The 21,522-nt window shown below is 38.7% G+C and overlaps 1 protein-coding gene across 5 annotated transcripts in view; it reads left to right on the forward strand.

Annotated features, from left to right (window-relative positions):
- The window catches only part of cacna1g (calcium channel, voltage-dependent, T type, alpha 1G subunit), a 296,673-nt gene that overhangs the window by 144,432 nt on the left and 130,719 nt on the right, over positions 1-21,522 (forward strand). For all 5 annotated transcript variants that reach the window (XM_067429513.1, XM_067429516.1, XM_067429515.1 and 2 more), the window contains exons 5-9: positions 2,000-2,097; positions 14,103-14,262; positions 15,880-16,171; positions 18,859-18,951; positions 20,286-21,096. In XM_067429513.1, the coding sequence (XP_067285614.1) occupies positions 2,000-2,097; positions 14,103-14,262; positions 15,880-16,171; positions 18,859-18,951; positions 20,286-21,096 (1,454 nt within the window). The remainder of the gene's footprint in view (positions 1-1,999; positions 2,098-14,102; positions 14,263-15,879; positions 16,172-18,858; positions 18,952-20,285; positions 21,097-21,522) is intronic.

A 21,522-nucleotide genomic window follows, 5' to 3' on the forward strand; every position in this document is an offset into this window, starting at 1 on the left:
GTGTGTGTGTGTGTGTGTGTGTGTGTGTGTGTGTGTGTGTGTGTGTGTGTGTGTGTGTGTGTGTGTGTGTGTGTGTGTGTGTGTGTGTGTGTGTGTGTGTGTGTTGTTAGGGGTATCTTCCTTCTCTAGCTTAATGGAGATCTGATTGTTCGGAAGTGAACCTCCTCTGAAACTCGCCTCATTAACCTGCCAGGTGGTGGAAGACACCAAGCTCTGATTGAACTGCAGCCAGGACGGCTGCTTTGAAGACCACGAGGGACTCTGAGAGGATGGAAAGAGAGAGGCATAAAGCATCTGAAATGCAGCGTATACTCTGCTGCAGCTCGTTTCCGTGAACTAGCCAATCTTGCATTGATCATACAGAACAACTCTGGTTTATAACGTATGAAATGGAGTACGTCCCAAAAGAGCTGGTATTTCTAATGCTGCAGGAATGTAAATGTCTTTCAGTCCTTTCAATAGTCTGTTGTGTAGCTGTTCAAACAAGACACAACAGCACGCTAGCTCTCTCGGGTGCAGCCAGAGATCGAATCGAGCAGATTTCTTATAGATGTGGAAGGCCACACTTGTTTTGAATCCAAGACCCGTTACTCGCTCATACTTTTCCTATTATAGCGACCTCGCAACTGGCATTGTATACGCAGCGTGGAGCCGTTGTTGATCGTGTGACCATGTTGTCAAGAAACAGAGGGATTCTGGGAAGGTGTGTCATCCTTCATCGTGGCCGTGCCAAACACAAACAGATAACAGAAGAGAGGTATAGGTGCTGACTGGACAAACGCCCGGGCCTGACACTTCACTTTTTGTTTACATGTTTGCAAGCGGCCATATTAGAGATTCATATGTGTGTATGAAAGAAGTAAGAGGTGTGTTGACTACATCACATTTACACACGTCCACCTTGTTTAGACATGTCCTGCGTCCCTGTGGGACATTTTTGCTGAGTGTCCTCACGTGTGTCCTGTCTCTCTCCTCTGCTTTACAGGCAGTTTGTCCTTTCTCTCGCTCTCATCCGTCTTCCTCAAATCTGTCCTCTCTCTCTCCATCTACTTCCTGTGTTCCCCTTTTCTTTTAATATTTTCGTGTTTTCTTCATTCCCATTCCTTCAATTTTTTGTCTTAGTCACCACTGTTATTATTTTTGCAGTCCAGCTGCCAGCTGGTTTCCATCAAGCCCAATCAGTGCCTTCAAAGCTGTTCTGCACATTTCAGGAGCAACAAAGTCAGAACACATTTCCTCACTGCCCTGCTTGGCTAATGGGGCTCGCACTGTTTGCACGTCACCGACTTCACTCGATCCATATTTGAGAGCATGGAGAAACACCCCAGATCACGCAGCTTTAATCTAAGCAGGTCACGTGACCACGAGAACCCTCATTAGCATGTGCATACGCTTATCAGCATCGCCATTGCTTATGAACTTGATACGTACAGTGTAATCTACTGTACTTTTTTTAAGTCGTTGTATGGCCAGAAACAGTTATTGGGTTTGCAATTACACGGTTGCAAGCTCACAGGCACGTAGAGACACTCACTTTGTTTATTTTCTACAAAAACATGCGATTCTTTTATGTGCCTCACTCCGACGTTCACATGTGCGGAACAGCTGTGGATGTGTTTGTTTGCGAAAGCTCTACATTAACCTTCCTTCCACCTCTCTTTGACCTAATTGAAAACGATTCAGTGTAATGGTTTGATGGATCCTGATAACTTTCAATTGATCTACAGTATGGCGTTGGCAGTTGGGCAGAAAACACGTCACTAATGTGTCTGGGCTGTCAGTGTTTATTTGAAAATATGGCTGCTCTTTATGCTATTCTGCCATTAGTAAGGGATACATGGAGGATGTTAAAAATTTAAAATTGCAATAACATCCAAAGTGTGGATTAATGAACCGATGAACTGCAAACCGGGGATAATGTGCCTTCATTAGTGCATGCATATATTCAAATGTCTTGGCTTTATTAAAAGTTGAATCTCTTTTTGTTTGTGTGTTACAGGATGCTGGAATACTCTCTCAACCTGCAGAATGTTAGTTTCTCGGCGGTTCGCACTGTCAGAGTACTACGACCTCTTCGAGCTATTAACCGAGTGCCCAGTGAGTACAATATCAGCAGCCATGTTCGAAATGCACTTGCATGCTTTGTATAAAACCATACACTGCAGCTTAATGAAGGTGCTCTGTTATATAATAGCATGTGCACATATTTGTTCATATTGATTTACATTATAATGAGTAAAAATTTACATTTACATTTTAGAAATGATCTTACATTGACAATATTGCCAAATCGAATGAAAGTGAAGAAAAAAGAAAAACAAAAAACAACAGTGAAGTTTGCTTAAAGACTGTGACTTAAAAAGGTTGCATTTGCTAATATTGAATAGTCCTGACCTAACATGAACTATGAACAGTTAGATTTTTTTAAATTAAATAACATTAAAGGGTAAGTTCACCCAAAAATTTCAATAATGACTTACCCTAATGTCGTTCGACACCCGTAAGACCTCATCTTCGGAACACAGTTTAAGATATTTTATATTTAGTCCGAGAGCTTTCTCTTCCTCCATTGAATGTATGTACAGTATACTGTCCATGTCCAGAAAGGGAATAAAAACATCATCAGAGTAGTCCATATGTGACATCATTTGGTTAGTTAGAATCTCTTGAAGCATCGAAAATACATTTAGGTCCAAAAATAACATTTAGATTCAAACATTATGAATCAGCGTATTGATTCATGAGTCAGATCGCGTGTCAAACCGCTGAAATCACGTGACATTGGTGATCCGAATTCTGAATCAATCCGCTGATTCACAACCGTTTGAATCTTTGTTTGTGGATTCAAAACAAACACGGAAGATAAGACAATGGTGAATATAGTTGTAGTTTTTGTTATTTTTGGACCTAAATGTGTTTTCGATGCTATAAGAGATTCTAATAAACTAACTGATGTCACATATGGACTACTCTGATTATGTTTTTATTCCCTTTCTGGACATGTACAGTATAGTAGGTATACATTCAATGGAGGAAGAGAAAGCTCTCGGACTAAATATAAAATATTTTAAACTGTGTTCCGAAGATGAACGGAGGTTTTACGGGTGCCGAACGACATTAGGGTAAGTAATTATTGAGAGAATTTTCATTTTTGGGTGAACTAACACTTTAATAACGAATAATAAATGCTCTATCAAAGGTATTTCTAATCGTTAATGTTAGTAAGGCATTAACTAACATTAAAGGAGTTCACCTAAAAATAAATAAGCATCACCACTGCTTATAAACTTGATATGTAAAATGTTTTCTACTGTATTTTTTTAAGTTGTCACCCCATGATTTATTCACATTCAAGCATTTAAGCCATCCTAGGTGTATTTGACATTTTTATTTCAGATTAACACAATCAGAGTTATATAAAAATGTCCTGACTAATCCAATCTTTATAATGGCAGTGAATTGCCATTTAAAATGTGTTAAATATGAATATTTTAAAAAATATATAACTCTAATTGTACTCGTCCGAAAGAAGAATGTCACATACATGGCTCGAGGGTGAGTAAACCATGGGCTAATATTAATTTTTGGGTGAACTAACCCTTTAACTAATGAAAGGGTCGACCGTATTGGTTGAATCAGTGGTTTTAAATGTGCAAAGACATGCACAGTAATGCATTTATATTATATTGAAATCTGTTTTTTATAAGTTTGTAAGAATTTTTAAGAGTATTTAAAATGTTTGTTTTTAGTTACAGAAGTATTTACTATAACAGTATTTTTTTAATTCATTTATCTATAGTGATTGAACTTTCAATTTAGGTACATTTGTATCAATTTCTGTTGTAGAAAATGGGAACTCGGAACTTAATTAAATTTATTAATACCGTACATTCAATCAAAGAGTTTATTAAATTCTGAATGTTCTATGTTGAATTGCATTATTTAAGCAGTGTGGTCAATTAATGTAATTTAATCAACATTTGAAAGAGAAATGTATTGTGGGCTCAGTCATATAGCAGAGTTCATGCCATTTTAGGGACTTCAGATTTATAGATCATTTTCCTCTTCATTGCTTTTTACAGCCTTTCACTTGACACACACACACACACACACACACACACACACACACACACACACACACACACACACACACACACACACACACACACACACACACACACACACACACACACACACACACACACACACACACACACACACACACACACAGACAGAAGAATAGAGACTGGCTCACTCTCTCTCTCGGCAGTGTGATGATATTTCATTGGCCACATCGTTATATACCGGATGTTTTAATCACCCTCTGTGCCAAGGAGATGCCCGCGGTTCCCCCGGGGCTCTTATTTCATGAGGGACCATGTCTGGCCGCTCCTGCTTGATGTCCCTATTTGTGGAGGGCAGTAAAATGTATGTTGAACAATGGTAGTATTTAGCTGGAGTGTTTTGACTAGCCCAGAAAAGGTTTTGGTGAGGGTAATTTGTGTGGGGTCTCATTTATTCTGTCCTCACCCGGCCCTCTGGATACGGTTCATAGTGCTGGTCCTCCCTATACGCAAAGTATGCAAGTTGCCCCCAAACCACCAGGGCACCCCATGGCGCTCAAATATGATTTAATTCCTATGGCTGTGTGATTTAGTACAATTTTATTTTTATAAAATTTTATAAAAACACGATGCCACATTTTGTTCCTTTCCTTTAAAGCAATGAGCTGTCTGTCGCCTTCCTCCAAACAGTCAAATCATAACATGGTGGTTGTTATATACAGTCTCCAGTCTTGGGGAGTATACACTACAAATACACTTCAAACGCATACAGTTATGTCTTTAGTGAACATAAAAAGTTGGGAAGGTGATTGAATGCTTGTCATGCTGCTGTCTATAATTTAATGAAACCAGGGACAGTTTTGCTTAGGGCCCGCAGAAGTCAAGGACCGACGCTGAGTCCAACAGACAGACTGCACCCATTATTCATCACCGGAGCAGGTAGGCCCGGAGGGTTAGAAACAGCATCCAGGTGCACTCCGTCTTGTTCGTTTAGCCGACAAAAGTGCATCCATTCATATCATAATTTTTGCCTAATTAATACCTGTGCCAATCAGAGACGGGTGAAGTGGCAGCAGACAGCCTAATTCATTATTCAAGAGCCACCCAGACTAATTGAAGGTCTAATGTTTGCATTCATTTGGGAATTATTTTATCTCTATCCTGCAGTGGACCATCACTGGAAGAATAGGTGATGGAGACTTTGGTTGATTCTATTTTTCATTTTTTACTTTTTCCCCAGCACGCATCGAAGCAAGGGGTGAAAAAGCATAGGAGAAAACTCAAATCCTCAATCATTAGACTGTCAAGCTATACGCTAAAGCAGCATGTCATAAACTTTTTGAAAGTCTTAAAGCTACACTGTGTGATATTTTCCCCCATCTATTGGTGAAAAGGTATATGACTATCCAGTGAATATTAGTTTCTGCTCCTCTCAATTCAGATTTGTCTAGAAGAAAGCAGGCGACGTCGGTGTCCTTTTTAATATCGTTGCTCCTCATGAGCTCTTTCCATCTTGGAAAGGCCACTCCAATATCCACTTTTGTCTTGTTGATTTGCCTGTTGCGTTGCCGTCTTAATTCTATTTTTCGCTTCCTTGGCGACTCTTGATACATATCCTCGAGAATAAGAGTGATCCTCCATCAGCAACAGACTTTCAAAAAGGCTTTCAGGTTTTCATATAGCAGTCTCAAGCAATCCCCCTCTTCACATTTGAAACGGTGCCATTGAGTGTTGAAACCCGAAAGGCAAAGCTTGAATTTATGGGTATGTCCATCTTTGGCTAATGTACTTTCAAGATGGAGGGGCAACATGGCGACCAGCATTTGAACCCCTCACCCGTATGTATTTTCAGTGGCATATTATAAACTTACGAGAATACTTTATTACTTAAAAGAAGTAAATAAACATTAATGAGCACATACATTTTTGAAAGAACTAAGTGTTTTTAGCTAAGATTGAACTAAAAAAGTTAAACAGTGTTGCTTTAAATATAAAAGAAGACTTTAAAATGTTTTATCTTACAATAAAAGACCAAGTATTGGCTCTACATGGCTCTTTCCACAATTTTTTTTTTAAATTTAATTTAATTTAATTTTACTTTCTTTCTTTCTTATGTTTGTTTATTTTTAATTATTTGTATAGTGATTCGTTTTAAGTAGTATGAAGATGAGAACAAGGCAGTGCGAAAAAGCAGCGGACAGTGAAATGGACTATAATTTGTATTTTATAATTTTATATTTATCTATTTATTACAAATTATATGTGAAAAGAGGTGCTTAACTTTTAGGAAATATTGTACAAGATATGTAGTATTAATAATAACAACAATATATTTAGATTTTTTTTTTGGTTACACTAACAATTAAAGGTGCCCTAAAATGATTTGAAACAATGTTTTAAATTGTTGTCTGATATCTAAATAGAGGGTGTGTGGCTTATTTAATGTAAAAAATACCAGGTCCATTTACAACCCTACACTGTAAAAAAATATTTAGAAAAAAAATTACCTGGTTTCTTTAAAATTTTGAGTTCATTGAAATTACAATTTTGAGTTAATACAATGATTTTTTTTTTTTTTTGATTTGACAACCTTTATTAAAATATTATTAAAAGATTATGTAAGCATATTGGGTAATTGTGTGTGTTTTATTTCTGATGACGCAGTGAAACATGCCAAATAGTGCTATTTTCATGATTTATCACATTTTTAATTTGGTTCAGATAACAGGGTTGAATGGTTGAGCTGTACTTTGCAGACTAATGTCAGTTCTACTTTTTCACATCACCTTCTTCTATGTCCTCTATACCTCTGTCCCCTCTGTCTTTCTGTTCTCTCTGAGAAGTCGTCTTAATCAACATCACATTCTGTTGTTCTGCTCACCCATGGCTTGATTGATGAAGGGACATAGCAAAACTGTCAGTAGATGACAAACATGTTCCCTCACAGATCAAAATACTCATCAGAGCTGTGATGTTCAGATGGCTCACTCTTTGGTGTGCAGGTGTGAAAAGCGACCTCTTAAAAGGCCTTTAATATGTAGACAGACCGCTATTCATGCCCTTTTACTCCCCCTAGATAGTGGATTAGTCTGTCAGAAAGTCTAGAGCTCCTTTACACTTCATCTTCTGGATTAGAATTCACCATGATTCCACACATGAGGGCGGTTGGAGGTTAATTGGAAACCCGCCTCGCTGCCCACTTGCGTATTCTATTATTATTTGGGGCGAAGAACAACATCATGTCAAGTGTCCGCCAGTGGTGACGTTGCGGTCATCTTTTTTAGAAGGCCAGCTGTAATTGGAGTGCTGGACATGTAGATGGGTGAGAGACATGAGGGCACTACTGCAGGGAAAGAGATGCAGACACAGAGGAACTGATAACTCTGCCCATCACATGAGTGACTAATTTTATGAATTATGGAGATGAGAGTGAGGCAGTTAATAGCTCGTTTAGAGAACCTTTTCATGATATGCTAATTTTTTGAGACAGGAATTTGGGGTTTTCATGAGCTGTATGCCAAAATCATCAGTATTAAAACAATAAAAGACCTGAAATATTTCAGTTGATGTGCAATGAACCTAAAATATATGAATAATTGTATAATTTTTAAAATATATAGTTAATTTTTATCATTACATTATGGAAAATAATTAACTTTATCACAATATGCTAATTTTTTGAGAAGGACCTATATGTATGTGTATGTGTATATATATATATATATATATATATATATATATATATATATATATATATATATATATATATATATATATATATATATATATATATTAGGGCCGGGACTCGATAAAAAAAATTAATCTAATTAATTAGAGGCTTTGTAATTAATTAATCGAAATTAATCGCATTTTAATTGCATATAAATATTTGACCTGGAACAATGAGAAGTAGCCCAATTTTTCACATGGATTTTTAGCATACCATTGAATAATGACTGAATACATAAGCTTAATCAACAAAATATTGTTTATTTATTTCAGTCCAGCAGACCAGTGCAATGTTTGCCATTAAGTGTAGAAAAAGCATATTTGTGATATTTGAGGCTCGATGTGCTGCGGTGATACGCTAATTCCTTGTTGTATAGCAGGGGTGTCCAATCCTGCTCCTGGAGGGCCACTGTTCTGCTGAGTTTAGCTCTAACCCCAATTAAACACACCTGTACCAGCTCATTAAGGTCTTATTAGGCATACTAGAAACGTTAGCAGTGTATTGAGGCAAGCTGGAGCTAAACTCTGCAGGACGTCAGTGGCCCTCCAGGACCGACTTTGGATACCCCTGTTGTATAGCTTGCACACAACCATGCTCTCGACGCTTCCAGCATTTCGTTTTTTAAAACTAAATTTCCCATCCACGGGGCCAAGCAAAGCGGTCTCATCAGCTTCTTCGTTCATGTTCACTATGGTTTGTTGTTGTCATGGTTGTTGTCGTGACTCATGAGCGCATAGACAGTAAAAGAAATGGACACAGCGACCCCATTGACGTCTACGGCGAAATAATGAAGTCAACCTAGGGGCACTCACTTCCTGATGGCTGAGCGAACTGCGCAGGCTCAGACTGAGCTTGACGACGTAGATGTGACGTGAGCCTCCTGTCTGACAGCTGTGAGTCTTCTAGTAGATGTGGAAAGCGAAAGCTGAATCACGTTGTTTAAATATTTTCTCCCGTTGCTTTTGGCTCACTATGGGCTTCTACCCATTCTTCCCCCTTGACTTTATCAGACTAGTCTCCAGGACATGTCTCCACGTCCCCCCGACTGTCTCATAGACAGTAAAAGATTGCCTGCGAGCGTCTCCTCAGGTCTATACGGTAATTTCTCAACTGTGCGACAGGGTCGCGTTGGTTATGACGCAATCGTTAGCCTATTTTTACAAAAACAGCTTCTGCGGGGCGATAGTGTAAGATACAAGGTAATGGAGCCTTTTATACATTGTCGTGTTTCTTTAGAAATATACAATGGACAAATGGAGTCTTTAAACGCCTCTGATGTAAAGTTATTCACTGTCAAAGTGACTCAAAAATGAATGGGAGTCAATGGGATGCTAACAGCAGGTGATGGTTTGGTTAGCAATGGCAGCCCCTAGGGGTGGAACGCTTTCCGAGCGCTAGATTACCCCCTTGCATGAGCGCTAGTTGGTGTTCCAGTATAATCGGTCCGTCAAAACTCATTCATTGAAAAACGTTCCGCGGGGCAAAAATAAGTGCGATTAATTTTTTTTTTTTTTTTTGCGTAATTAATTAACGCTTTTATATATATATATATATATATATATATATATATATATATATATATATATATATATATATATATATATATATATATATATATATATATATATATATATATATATATATATATGTCTGAACTGTAAAAACAAAACTCTGGTCAGGCCAATCACATCGTGTATAGAGTCGGTGGGTGGGGCTTAACATAATGACGGCCGAGTTGCGCTTGCGTGTTACTAGTAAACACAGAAGCTGGCAAACGGCGGTCTTTCGAATCAGCTTTGGCCGCGACTCTGGAAGACTTGGAGTTAAGCTTTTCTCTGAGAAAAGAACAAAGAACGGCACTGAAGTCATTCTAAAAAGGGAAGATTTCAGAGTTTTGCCGACCGGATACACCGAATGTTTAATCTATCCGCGAGCTCCGCTTCACGTTGCTCTGGTTGGTTGTAGCGCTATCAAATCATGTGCAGAGGGAGTTTGAAAGACAACCGTTTATCCGCCCCTCGGACTGAGCCCTGTCAATGGTGAGTTTCCAGACCAAACATCTTGATGTGGGTCTGGCTTGTCAGGCTACAAAGAGCTTTGTGTGATGCAGAAATGAAATCAGTGGGTTGAGTGTTGTCCTTTTACAACCTTATTGAATTAATATTGAGAAGATTAAGCTGCTCATCTCTTTAGTTAAGTCTTCTGCCAAGCATCGACACCCTTGTGTTAAAACTTATCAGAACAACAGTGGAATATAGACTCCTGTGTTTATGTGGTGTTCGTGTCCCCTCACAAAAGTTTAATTAAAGCTACAGAGAAGCTGCTCTTTTATTATCTGTGGAAGCTTATGAGAAATAAATAGAAAGCATGGTTATGATCTCTTTTTCCCCCTGTGCTTTGTTATTGAGTTTGTTTTTGGTGCATGTGGAGGACTCCAAAGGGCAGGGGGATCCACAGGGACCCGAGCACATTGTGTGGCCTTGGAGACTTTTTTTTAACATAATAGAATGGGCTATGGCAGGATATTTACAGTCTCCCCTTGGGGAATACACTCTCTCTCCTAATGAATCTTTTCAGGAGGAGTTTATAAATGAGTTAAGCCACCTGCGTAGAGCGAGACCTGCATTAGTGAATTGCTATAGACTGACAGGGTCAGATAAAAAATAGGTAAACAAGGAGTCATTTTCTGGAATATTTGCTAGATTTAATTTGTCAGTATGGGTGTCAATGCAGTGGTAAGGAAAATAAGGACTGGTATCCGTGGCATAATCATATAAAGGGGATATGTAATTTCTTTTCTCTTCCATTTTCATTCGCAAAGAGAAAAGCCCATTTTCATTTGCAGCAAGAAATAAAAGTAACAGTAAAATAATAAATTAATACATTTATAAATGTATTTTAAAGCGTAAATTTGCGTAGGATTTACATTTCAAAACGTTCTCCGTCCACAGGAACGTTTTCCAAAAGTTTCTCATCCACAATGAACGCCATGTTCAACTTACTGCACATGCGTAAAAGCTCACTGACATACAGACATCATAAAGTTATCACACAATTCTTCTGGCAGGATCATTTTATTTAGCAAAATACACTGATCCATCGCACTCGGGCAACCATTATGTTTGTTTGGTCTAAAACGCAACTCCACTCTTTGCCACAGGAGGGCAAATGCAAGTAGTATCATTGCAGAAATGTGATAAGAGTGTGCAAAGCAACGTATTTTAGCATTAAAGTGAATAGCACATAACTGGCACAATAGCGGTATAAACATATTTATTGGTTCAATATGCATCACATGACATGCGTCATTGTTTTCAAATACCTCCGTCTTCACAGTCCACACTACGATGTGAAGAACAAGACGGTGTTTTCAAAAAGATACGCTTTCGTTGACTTAAAGCGACGTCTCAGTGTGGACGGATGGCCAAAACGGAGAGAAAATGATGCGTTTTCAAACGAAACCATATTAGTGTGGACATGGCCTGTGATTGTTTTGGAGCAGTCCAAGGCGTTTCTAATCCCGCTGTCGTGTGAAATACAGACTGACCGGCGGCTAAAAACACTCAACCGCTTCATGAACACAGGATACGCAAACACACCGTAAGTTATGTCTGCTCTAGGCTAACTAAATAAAGTTTTGTTAGGTAAAGACGATTACAGTGTCATGCAAGAGTCAATCATTATAGGCACGCGCGAGTGATATGAAACAAACAGAGTTCTCAGCTCGCTGATCACTTTAACATATTTCTGCATGAACAGTTCAATATATTTGCGTAGTTGTCAAAATGAATGTGCTGTGATTGTTTTTATAACGGATAGTGTTTTAAAGAAGTTTGTGAGGATCAGTGGTTTTTGGCGTGGGCATCAACGGGAGAGCTAGAGGAACCTTGATGGTATTGTAAGTTTCCACACATTCAGAATTGTTTTATTTCTGATTTGTATTAGTTTATTAATTATGAATGGATCCCTATAGTAGTTATATGTGGTCCTTTGGCAACAAGGCTATGTGGTCTTGTTTGGTATGGCAGGTTGACTTGTGTTTATTTGTAGCTACTGTATAACAGAGCAGAGTCTACTTTGTTTTAAGTTGTAAAGAATGTCTGCCAAGTATATTTGCAAAAAAGAACACTGAAAGGAGGGGGCCTTTGAGTAAAACATGTTTTAAGGGAACACTGCTTTAAGGGTTAGTTCATCCAAAAATAAAATTGATGTCATCAATGACTCACCCTAATGTCGTTCCACACCCGTAAGACCTCCATTCATCTTCGGAACACAGTTTAAGATATTTTATTTAGTCCGAGAGCGTATCCAAGTGTATGCACACTACTGTCCATGTCCAGAAAGGGAATAAAAACATCATCAAAGTAGTCCATATGGGACATTGGACTACGACAGTTGGTTAATTAAAATCTCCTGAAGCATCGGATTTCAGCAGTTTGGCATGCGATCCGAATCATTGATCGATTCATTGATTCATAACGATTTGAATCTTTATTTGAGGTTTGAAAACAAACAAGGAAGAGAAGACAATGCTGAATAAAGTCGTAGGTTTTGCTATTTTGCTATTAGCCAAAATGTATTTTTGATGCTTTAAGAGATTCTAATTAACCAACTGATGTCACATATGGACTACTTTGATGATGTTTTTATTAGCTTTCTGGACATGGACAGTATACACTTGGACATGCTCTCAGACTAAATATAAAATATCTTAAACTGTGTTCCGAAGATGAACGGAGGTCATGCGTTTGTGGAACAACATGTCAGTCATTAATTACATTATTTTTGGGTGAACTAACCCTTGAATGTTATATGGTTTTCAAATTTTTTTTGACAAAGCTGTATGTTTGAGAGGTCTGTAATATCTGTATACCTGTAAGATTTTCAAATAATTTTGATGACAGTTGCCCCAATGGTGCAGACGACCGTCTTTTAAATAGACAGCCGGTATTTAAATTCTGCCATTATTGTTCATTTGGCTCAGCCAATCATCTGAGTAGTAAGTGCGACTGTTGACATATTTTGGAAAATTACACAATTCAATGAATTGTACACTATTTGGAAAATTGTGGGAAACTGACATTACATGAAGAATGTAGACTAAAGTTAGCTCAACCTCATGCTTAGACAGCCATTAACATATTGTGAAGATTGGAAACTCACATAACCCTGCTGTTCCATTTGTCAGTCTTCTTAAGGGACCAAATTTCAGGAAGGTGATTTTCTCCAGGAAATACACCTCCCTGTGGGGAATTACCTCTCAGTTTGTAAGGGACACAGATCTGTGCCGCTGTCACTGATTCAACGCTTGTTAAGCCCTGACTTGGCAAGCTTAGCTGAATTGCTGTGCTAGGGTGAACTCCACAGTCATTTGGAGTCACTAATGACCGAAGTTAGGAAGTGATTTTCTGTGCAGAATTCTCAGAGCAGTGGATTATCCACGAGAAACGCATCGTAATTGGAAGAAACACTCCGAATTTCAGAGACCTCGATTGTTTTTCTGAACTCACCATTTCCTAATTACAAGTAAATAGATACACGCTGATAAACACTCACAAAACGGCACCGCGTTTCCTAATTTCCCTGACATAAAAATATTTTGAGGCCATGCTTCTATCAGGGCGTCTCATTAGTGAAGAGTGAATTTAAGGGGCTAATTCCCATCTTGAAGCCGACGGCTTTGAGAAATGCAGCATCTGCACAATACTGAGCTCTGTAAACCCGCACAGCACTGAGCCATTTTATGTGATGACACGGATCTTCTATTGTCATTCATTCCTGTTAATGCCTCACTGCTTATCGCCACTCACTCTTCCTCTAAATGTGGAAATTACAGCCGACCACAGTTATCACCCACAGACTGCAGGCTGCCAGGGAGCACCGGCTGGATTACCCTGCTCCACCAATTACCTGCCAAACCCTGAACAGGAAATGATTTTCATCATTTATGCTTCAGTCAGCTGGCATTGTGGTTTGACACAGGGCAGATATATTGGAGAAGCCAGGGCAACAGTATCTAAAAAAACTGGATATCAGCAGAGATTTTTACTGGCACATAAACAATCATACTGTGGCTCTACATTGAGCCTCCATAACTATTAAAACGGGGCAACAGTTTGTTTAGTGCATTATTGCACTATAAAATCAATATGCTTGTGGCAATTGTGTGTGTGTGTGTGTGTGTGTGTGTGTGTGTGTGTGTGTGTGTGTGTGTGTGTGTGTGTGTGTGTGTGTGTGTGTGTGTGTGTGTGTGTGTATATGTTTGTGTGTGAGGGATGAAATAACACCATGGTTGCTCTGTGTTGCAGGTATGAGAATCCTGGTGACGCTTCTGCTGGACACTCTCCCCATGCTGGGCAATGTGCTGCTGCTTTGCTTCTTTGTTTTCTTCATCTTTGGGATTGTAGGAGTCCAGTTGTGGGCCGGGCTTCTCCGCAACCGCTGCTTCCTCCCTGAAAACTTCTCCCTGTGAGTGTGATGGCTTTAGCATCAGGGTTCCAATATCAATTTACAATTGACCTCAGGAGTCTTAAGATAAGGAGGGTTATAATGTGCTCTCACATTATTGTAATAACGAATGGCCAAATGTCAACGCCAGATCCATTTATTCAGGATTTTATGGGCCTACATTGAAATCCATAAAGAGCAACACATAAATTAACCAAAACCCATCCATCCATCCATCCATCCATCCATCCATCCATCCATCCATCCATCCATCCATCCATCCATCCATCCATCCATCCATCCATCCATCCATCCATCCTTATTCTATGTACTGACTATGCATTTAGTTTGAGTATTAGTGTGTTGTCCATTTTATGTTACTGTAACACTTTAGGAGCAAGAAAAGCTTGATTTTTATTTTTAAAAAGTGGAAAATGTCCACAAATGTGAAAGGGTCACACAGGGACTATTGAAAGGCGATTTCCTTTGAGAAATGCATACACATGTAGCATACACTATTTTATATTTGATGAATCATAAAAATATTAGCTAATGAGATCCTAATACTTCTAATTGATCTCATTACTAGTACTTAACAAATTTTCAACCATGCATCAATTTGTTTCGTTTATCATCTAGCTCAGTTAACTCCACAGCTATCATTGCACTAAAAACATGAATTAGACCCCATGGATTCACTGCCTGGCACAGCTTTTTAAGGAATCCACCGCCTCTCAGAGATTGGCTTGGCGCTGTGATTATGTAACATTAAGACGGTCTTAAACTGTTAAATTGCTCTTAAGAAATAAATATTTCAAGGGGCAGGGTTCTTTGGAAGGCTAGGATTTGTCCCAATGGGTAATTGAAGGTACTTGTGCAGCTAATTCGCCATGGCACTTTCTCTATGAGGTGAATTTGTGTTGACAGACGGCCCAATTATCCAGTGTCAGAGCCAAACGCCATTACAGCTAGGCCTTGCTCAATCGCTTTTCTTCTGGAGATAGTTACCGTTGATCTCGCTGCAGCCTGACTGGTGCTTACTGGGTGTTTTCCCAACCCTAGGAGAAACTGAGGCCAAGCACTGAAGTCTTCATTGGCCTAGTTACTGCTTAATGCACAGTTGATTTGCATTTATTTGCATGAGTTTTCTGAACTGTGCGTCTATGCATTGCATACATATTCATTCTTTCGTGGAACACAAGAGGTGCATTAAAAAAAAAACAAACAAAAAAAAAAAAATATATATATATATATATATATATATATATATATATATATATATATATATATATATATATATATATATATATATATATATCTTGACCATTTGCTGCACTTAAATGACAGCAACTGAGGACTAGAACTTTTAAGTTGAAAACAACAACAACAACAAATATTAAAAATGATTATTCCTTTGTACTGTGCCAGTTTTGAAGCCTGAAAGCCTCACTTCCCTTTCATTGTAACTGCATGGGATTAAATTTTTAAAGATTTCTCATTTGTCTTCCCTAAAACAAAGAAGGTCATACGAATTTGGAATGTCATGAAAGTAATTACATTTTCATTGCATCAACTTCTTGTTGTTGTAAAAACAAACTCTGCTGATAAAAACGTGATTTGTGTTATCTTTTTGTACAGGCCTACCAGTCTAGACTTGCACAAGTACTACCACACCGAAAACGATGATGAAAACCCATTTATCTGTTCTCAACCACGGGAGAATGGCATGCGCCTGTGCACCTCCATCCCCACGCTCCATGAGGAGGGCCGACAGTGCCAGCTGGACATGGCAGCTTACAATAGCACAGACAACACCACCTGCGTCAACTGGAACAAGTATTACACCAACTGCTCTGCCGGAGAGGCCAATCCCTTCAAGGGGGCCATAAACTTTGACAACATTGGTTATGCCTGGATTGCCATCTTTCAGGTTATCCATCTTTCTATTATATAACTTCTTTTATTGCTGTGAAGACTTATACAAGAAAAGACTTACAATGACTTATGACAGTTTAGAAAGATTGCACAATATATTGTTACGATATCGGTAGAGATTCGATACTGTGTATTTAATTGTGCATGCTCATTTTTTTCACTGACATCATCTGATGCTCAAAGTTAGTCTCTTAAAACACAAATAATTAAATAACACTTAAAATATAATCTTTTGTAAATTTTAAAGTAAATGCCTTTTTCATACTAAACTGTACATTATAATATTGTGATGCCTAAATTCATTTGTAGCATTTAAAACTATTTGATTTGTTTATTTATTTGATTTACACAAACATTAAGAACTTTAATATAAAAAATTATAGGCTTCCTGGTCAATATCAATGGAAGCTGGTTTTCTCCACTCACCTGAAGGATTATTAGGAACACCTGTTCAATTTCTCATTAATGAATTTATCTAATCAACCAATCACATGGCAGTTGCTTCAATGCATTTTGGGGAGTGGTCCTGATCAAGGCAATCCCCTAAACTCCAAACTGAATGTCAGAATGAGAAAGAAAGGTGATTTAAGCAATTTTGAGCGTGGCATGGTTGTTGGTGCCTGACGGGCAGGTCTGAGTATTTCACAATCTGCTCAGTTACTGGGATTTTCACGCACAACTATTTCTAGGGTTTACAAAGAATGGCGTGAAAAGGGAAAAACATCCAGTATGCGCCAGTCCTGTGGGCCAAAATGCCTTGTTGATGCTAGAGGTCAGAGGAGAATGGGCTGACCGATTCAAGCCGATAGAAGAGCAACTTTGGCTGAAATAACCACTCGTTACAACCGAGGTATGCAGCAAAGCATTTGTTAAGCCACAACACGCACAACCTTGAGGTGGATGGGCTACAACAGCAGAAGACCCCACTGGGTACCACTCATCTCCACTAAAAATAGGAAAAAGAGGCTACAATTTGCACAAGCTCATCAAAATTGCACAGTTGAAGACTGAAAAAATGTTGCCTGGTCTGATGAGTCTCAATCTCTGTTGAGACATTCAGATGGTAGAGTCAGAATTTGGCGTAAACAGAATGAGAACATGGATCCATCATGCCTTGTTACCACTGTGCAGGCTGGTGGTGGTGGTGTGGGGAATGCTTTCTTGGTACACTTTAGGCCCCTTAGTGCCCATTGTGCATCATTTAAATGCCACGGCCTACCTGAGCATTGTTTCTAACCATGGGCATCCCTTTATGACCATCATGTACCCATCCTCTGAATGGCTACTTCCAGCAGGATAATGCACCATGTCACAAAGCTTGAATAATTTCAAATTGGTTTCTTGAACATGACAATGAGTTCACTGTACTAAAATGGCCCCCACAGTCACCAGATCTTAACCCAATAGAGCATCTTTGGGATGTGGTGGAACGGGAGCTTCGTGCCCTGGATGTGCATCTCACAAATCTCCGTCAACTTGTTGAATCAATGCCATGTAGAATTAAGGCAGTTCTGAAGGCAAAAGGGGGTCAAACACAGTATAAGTATGGTGTTGCTAATAATCCTTTAGGTAAGTGTAATTCCAACTTTATAACTCCGTATTCTGACTTTATATCTCGCAATTCTGACTTTATATCTCACAATTCTGACTATATCACGCAATTCTGACTATATCTTGCAATTCTGACGAAAACAAGCTTCTATAAATATCAGTGCTTTCCTACAGTTTATAGCTTACTGTAAAGATATGGTTTCCCACAGCCACCAAAATCTTAGGTTCTTTAATCCAACAGTTAATCCATATGTCCAATAATTCACTGATGGATTCAAACTGAGACTAAATTTACTATCATGAACCATAATGTGCTTACCTCAGTTGACCGTTCTGTTGATATTTAAACACTGTGTCAGGCGTTTAAAATATCAAGCTCATTTGCCCTGGGATTTTGGATTAGCTCTTTTAGAGTCTGGCTTAAAGACAATTGCAGGGATCAGCGGTCTGTATAAATTATTTTGTGTTCTTTTATCACAAAAGGTTGATAAGGTTTTTAATTCTTCTACATCCGACAGTATGTGCCCACTGATTCTAATCTCAAATTGAATTAAACTTTAACTTCTCATGTTTACAACACACCAAAATAGAAATCTATTAAATATTTAGGAGACTGTCATGTACTGAACCGTGGAATGGCCCGATGACTTAATCTTCCTTTTGCAAGCGGCCAATTCTGTGGCTAGGCGCTTAATTTTTAGTATCTAAAAATGAATTAGCTGTCTGACAGCCCTTCATCCTGCTAGCACACCCAATTGCCCTGTAAATAGCAAGCAAAGTGCCTTTCCTTTCCGGTTTTGCCTTTCCCTGTTTCTCCCTAATCTAATCTGTGACAGATTAATCAAAGGGAATGAAGAGTGCATGCTGGGTATGGTGTCCCTCCTGAGCATAAGATGTCTGTATTGTCAACCTAATCATACATGCTTTGGTACAGAACTGAAAACTGATCATGGGAGCATCAGAGATTACTTATGCTTTTGGTTTGCATGTCACTTGTATTGACATTAGGCATTTACCAAATCTTTTTGCACACTTTTTATATAAAAATATTTTTATATAAAAATAAAGCATTTTATAAACTGCGCCTCATGTGTATAAGCTGCACTGAATCACTTTTGTTCTTTCCTGTAGGTTATTACTCTTGAGGGCTGGGTGGACATCATGTACTTTGTTATGGATTCTCACTCCTTCTACAATTTCATCTACTTCATTCTCCTGATAATAGTGAGTGGCTTCGGGCTGAGCTGGGCAGACCAGGACACGTTTATGAGAGTGATACCTGGACTATCACTGTCACTGACCAGGCGGACTGTCTTTGGTGTAACTATACGTCAGACAAACTTAGACAGCTCATTAGACAAAGACAAGAGAATCATGTTTTAAAGATTTTGAAATTATATCAGTGACGTATATCAGTGGTGTTTTAAAATAAGGAGGAAAAGTCCTTATATTTTTAAAAAATATATATTTCAAATTTAAATTTATGTTGCAGTTCAATTTAAAGCTTTTCACTTATTTAAAACCTGTTTAACATTGCATAAAAAGAGCGACCAAATACAATTCTATTTTGTATTTTTACCCATCATAAAACTGTTTAATTAAAGCAAGTATAAATGTAATAAGTTAGTGTTTTTTACGCACTGCCACTAAAGGCAATACATTTGACAGTAACAATTGTAACAATTGAAACAATATATATTATTTGTGACCTAATGTTCAACTTTTTCTTTTCTTTTCAAGTTTGATTTTGTTGTGACATAAAATGTGATATCCAAGTGGCTGAGTTATTTAATTATTTTTAATTAGTCTTCCCATTAAAGCCATAATTCTCTCCATTCAGGCCGATTTGAGAACGTGCATGAAAACAAGATTTATCGCACAAACCAATCATATCCAATTATAACCGATCATATCCAATCAAAGCGTGTTGGACTTTCCCCCATTCATTCTCAATTACCCCATCAAACTCACCTCACACTTTAAGGAGATTGTTTAAACTTAATCGGCTCAGGGGAGGCAAGCATCAACATTAGTGTCAAAAAAAATGAGTTGCAGTTGTACCGTATATTTCTATGACATGCAATGAATCATGTTTTTTTTTTAAGCCTAGCAAATGGATTGTTATAATCAAACGGACAGAAAACTGTTTAAATTTGTCAATGACAGGCACTTAGGGTTATTTAAATGGATAGCTCACATAAAAATGAAAATTCTTTCATCATTTACTCACTCTCATGTCTATCCAAACATGTACAACTTCCTTGTACGGAATGCAAAAGAAAAGATTTTGAAGCTAAACTTGTCCATTGGAGAAAAAAACAACAAAAACGAAACATTTCTGTTTTTTGTGTTAAACAGAAGAAAGTACAGTATGTGGCGTTGTTCTGAACGTCCAATCTGTTAATTTCAAATCCTATTAGTACAGAAAATAACCATCGATTTTATGCTTGCTATTTTTATCATGCCATCTTTTCTTGTTGTTACAGTAACAATGTTGTTAATGAGCAGTGAAGCTCTCTCTGTTCATGGTCTGCTCCACTCCCTCCACTGTTTTTCAGGTGGGCTCGTTCTTCATGATCAACCTTTGTCTAGTTGTCATAGCGACACAGTTCTCTGAGACCAAGCAACGGGAGAGTCAGCTCATGAAGGAGCAGAGAGTGCGCTTCAGGTCCAACGCCAGCACGCTGAACAGCTTCTCTGAGCCAGGGAGCTGCTATGATGAGCTGCTCAAGTACCTAGTCCACATTATCCGCAAAGGCATCAGGCAAATCGGCCACCTCATCCGGGCCGCCGGTCGCCGGGCAGGGCTGCGGATATGCGCTTCCCCGCCGCTGGAACCGCCACCCACGAAAAGACGTCGGCAGAAGCAGCGCCAGGGATCCATCCGACACGTCATGCACCATCATCACCATCACCATCACTACCATCTGGGCAATGGAAGTGTCCGAACCGACGGGGGCAGAGAGGTGGACAACGGTTCCCAGAGTGGCAATGTCAACAACTCTGGGCGTCTTATTTTACCTGTCATTATCCCTCAGCAGGACCCCTTTTGTGGGTCTCTGGTCCCCAGCGGTGCAGAATCTATGCATAGTGTTTATCAGGTTGCGGGCCACCTCGAGCCGCTGCGCTTTGGCCCCTCACCTTCTCCCACACTGCTCCAGGCATATAAAAGGAACTCATTGCCATTTGCAGCTCCAGTGCACAAAAACTACCCCACATTACAGTCCTCTCTGGCCTTAGAGCAGCTCAGACAGAGAATCCTGGAGCCTGGAGGGGGTGGTTGTACTGCTAGCGTCCTTACCAACCTAAACATAGCCCCAACTCCCATCAACACCTCGCAGTGCCTGGTGGAGACTCAAGGTCCTCCTGGTAAATTGATTTTAAATTTAGTTACTTGAGCTGAATGTGCAACACACGTGGGTTTAGAGTAAGACTGGCAAGTGTGAATGAAATCACTGTACAAGTAATTTTAGATTTTATATTTTGTTCACATCTTTCTCATAGTAATACTATATAATAGTTACATTTTCTGGAAATTCATCAAAGAGAAATCTATTCAATAATCCAGTTAGAGGCTCTAGTTAGTATACTATTCAAATAAAATGATTACATTTTTCTCATGAAAGAAACAAAAAAATGATTTATAGCAAATCAATATTTTTGACATCAGGGCAAAAACAGCCGTGTTGTCTCTAGATCTTACATCATTTGATGTGATAGTACATACATAGTTTTGCAATTTTCAGCTATTAGAGCAAATTATGAAAAAAGGTATTTAAATGTAAGAAAATTAAA

The sequence above is a fragment of the Pseudorasbora parva genome, chromosome 21 (assembly GCF_024679245.1).
Source record: "Pseudorasbora parva isolate DD20220531a chromosome 21, ASM2467924v1, whole genome shotgun sequence".
NCBI lineage: Eukaryota > Metazoa > Chordata > Actinopteri > Cypriniformes > Gobionidae > Pseudorasbora > Pseudorasbora parva.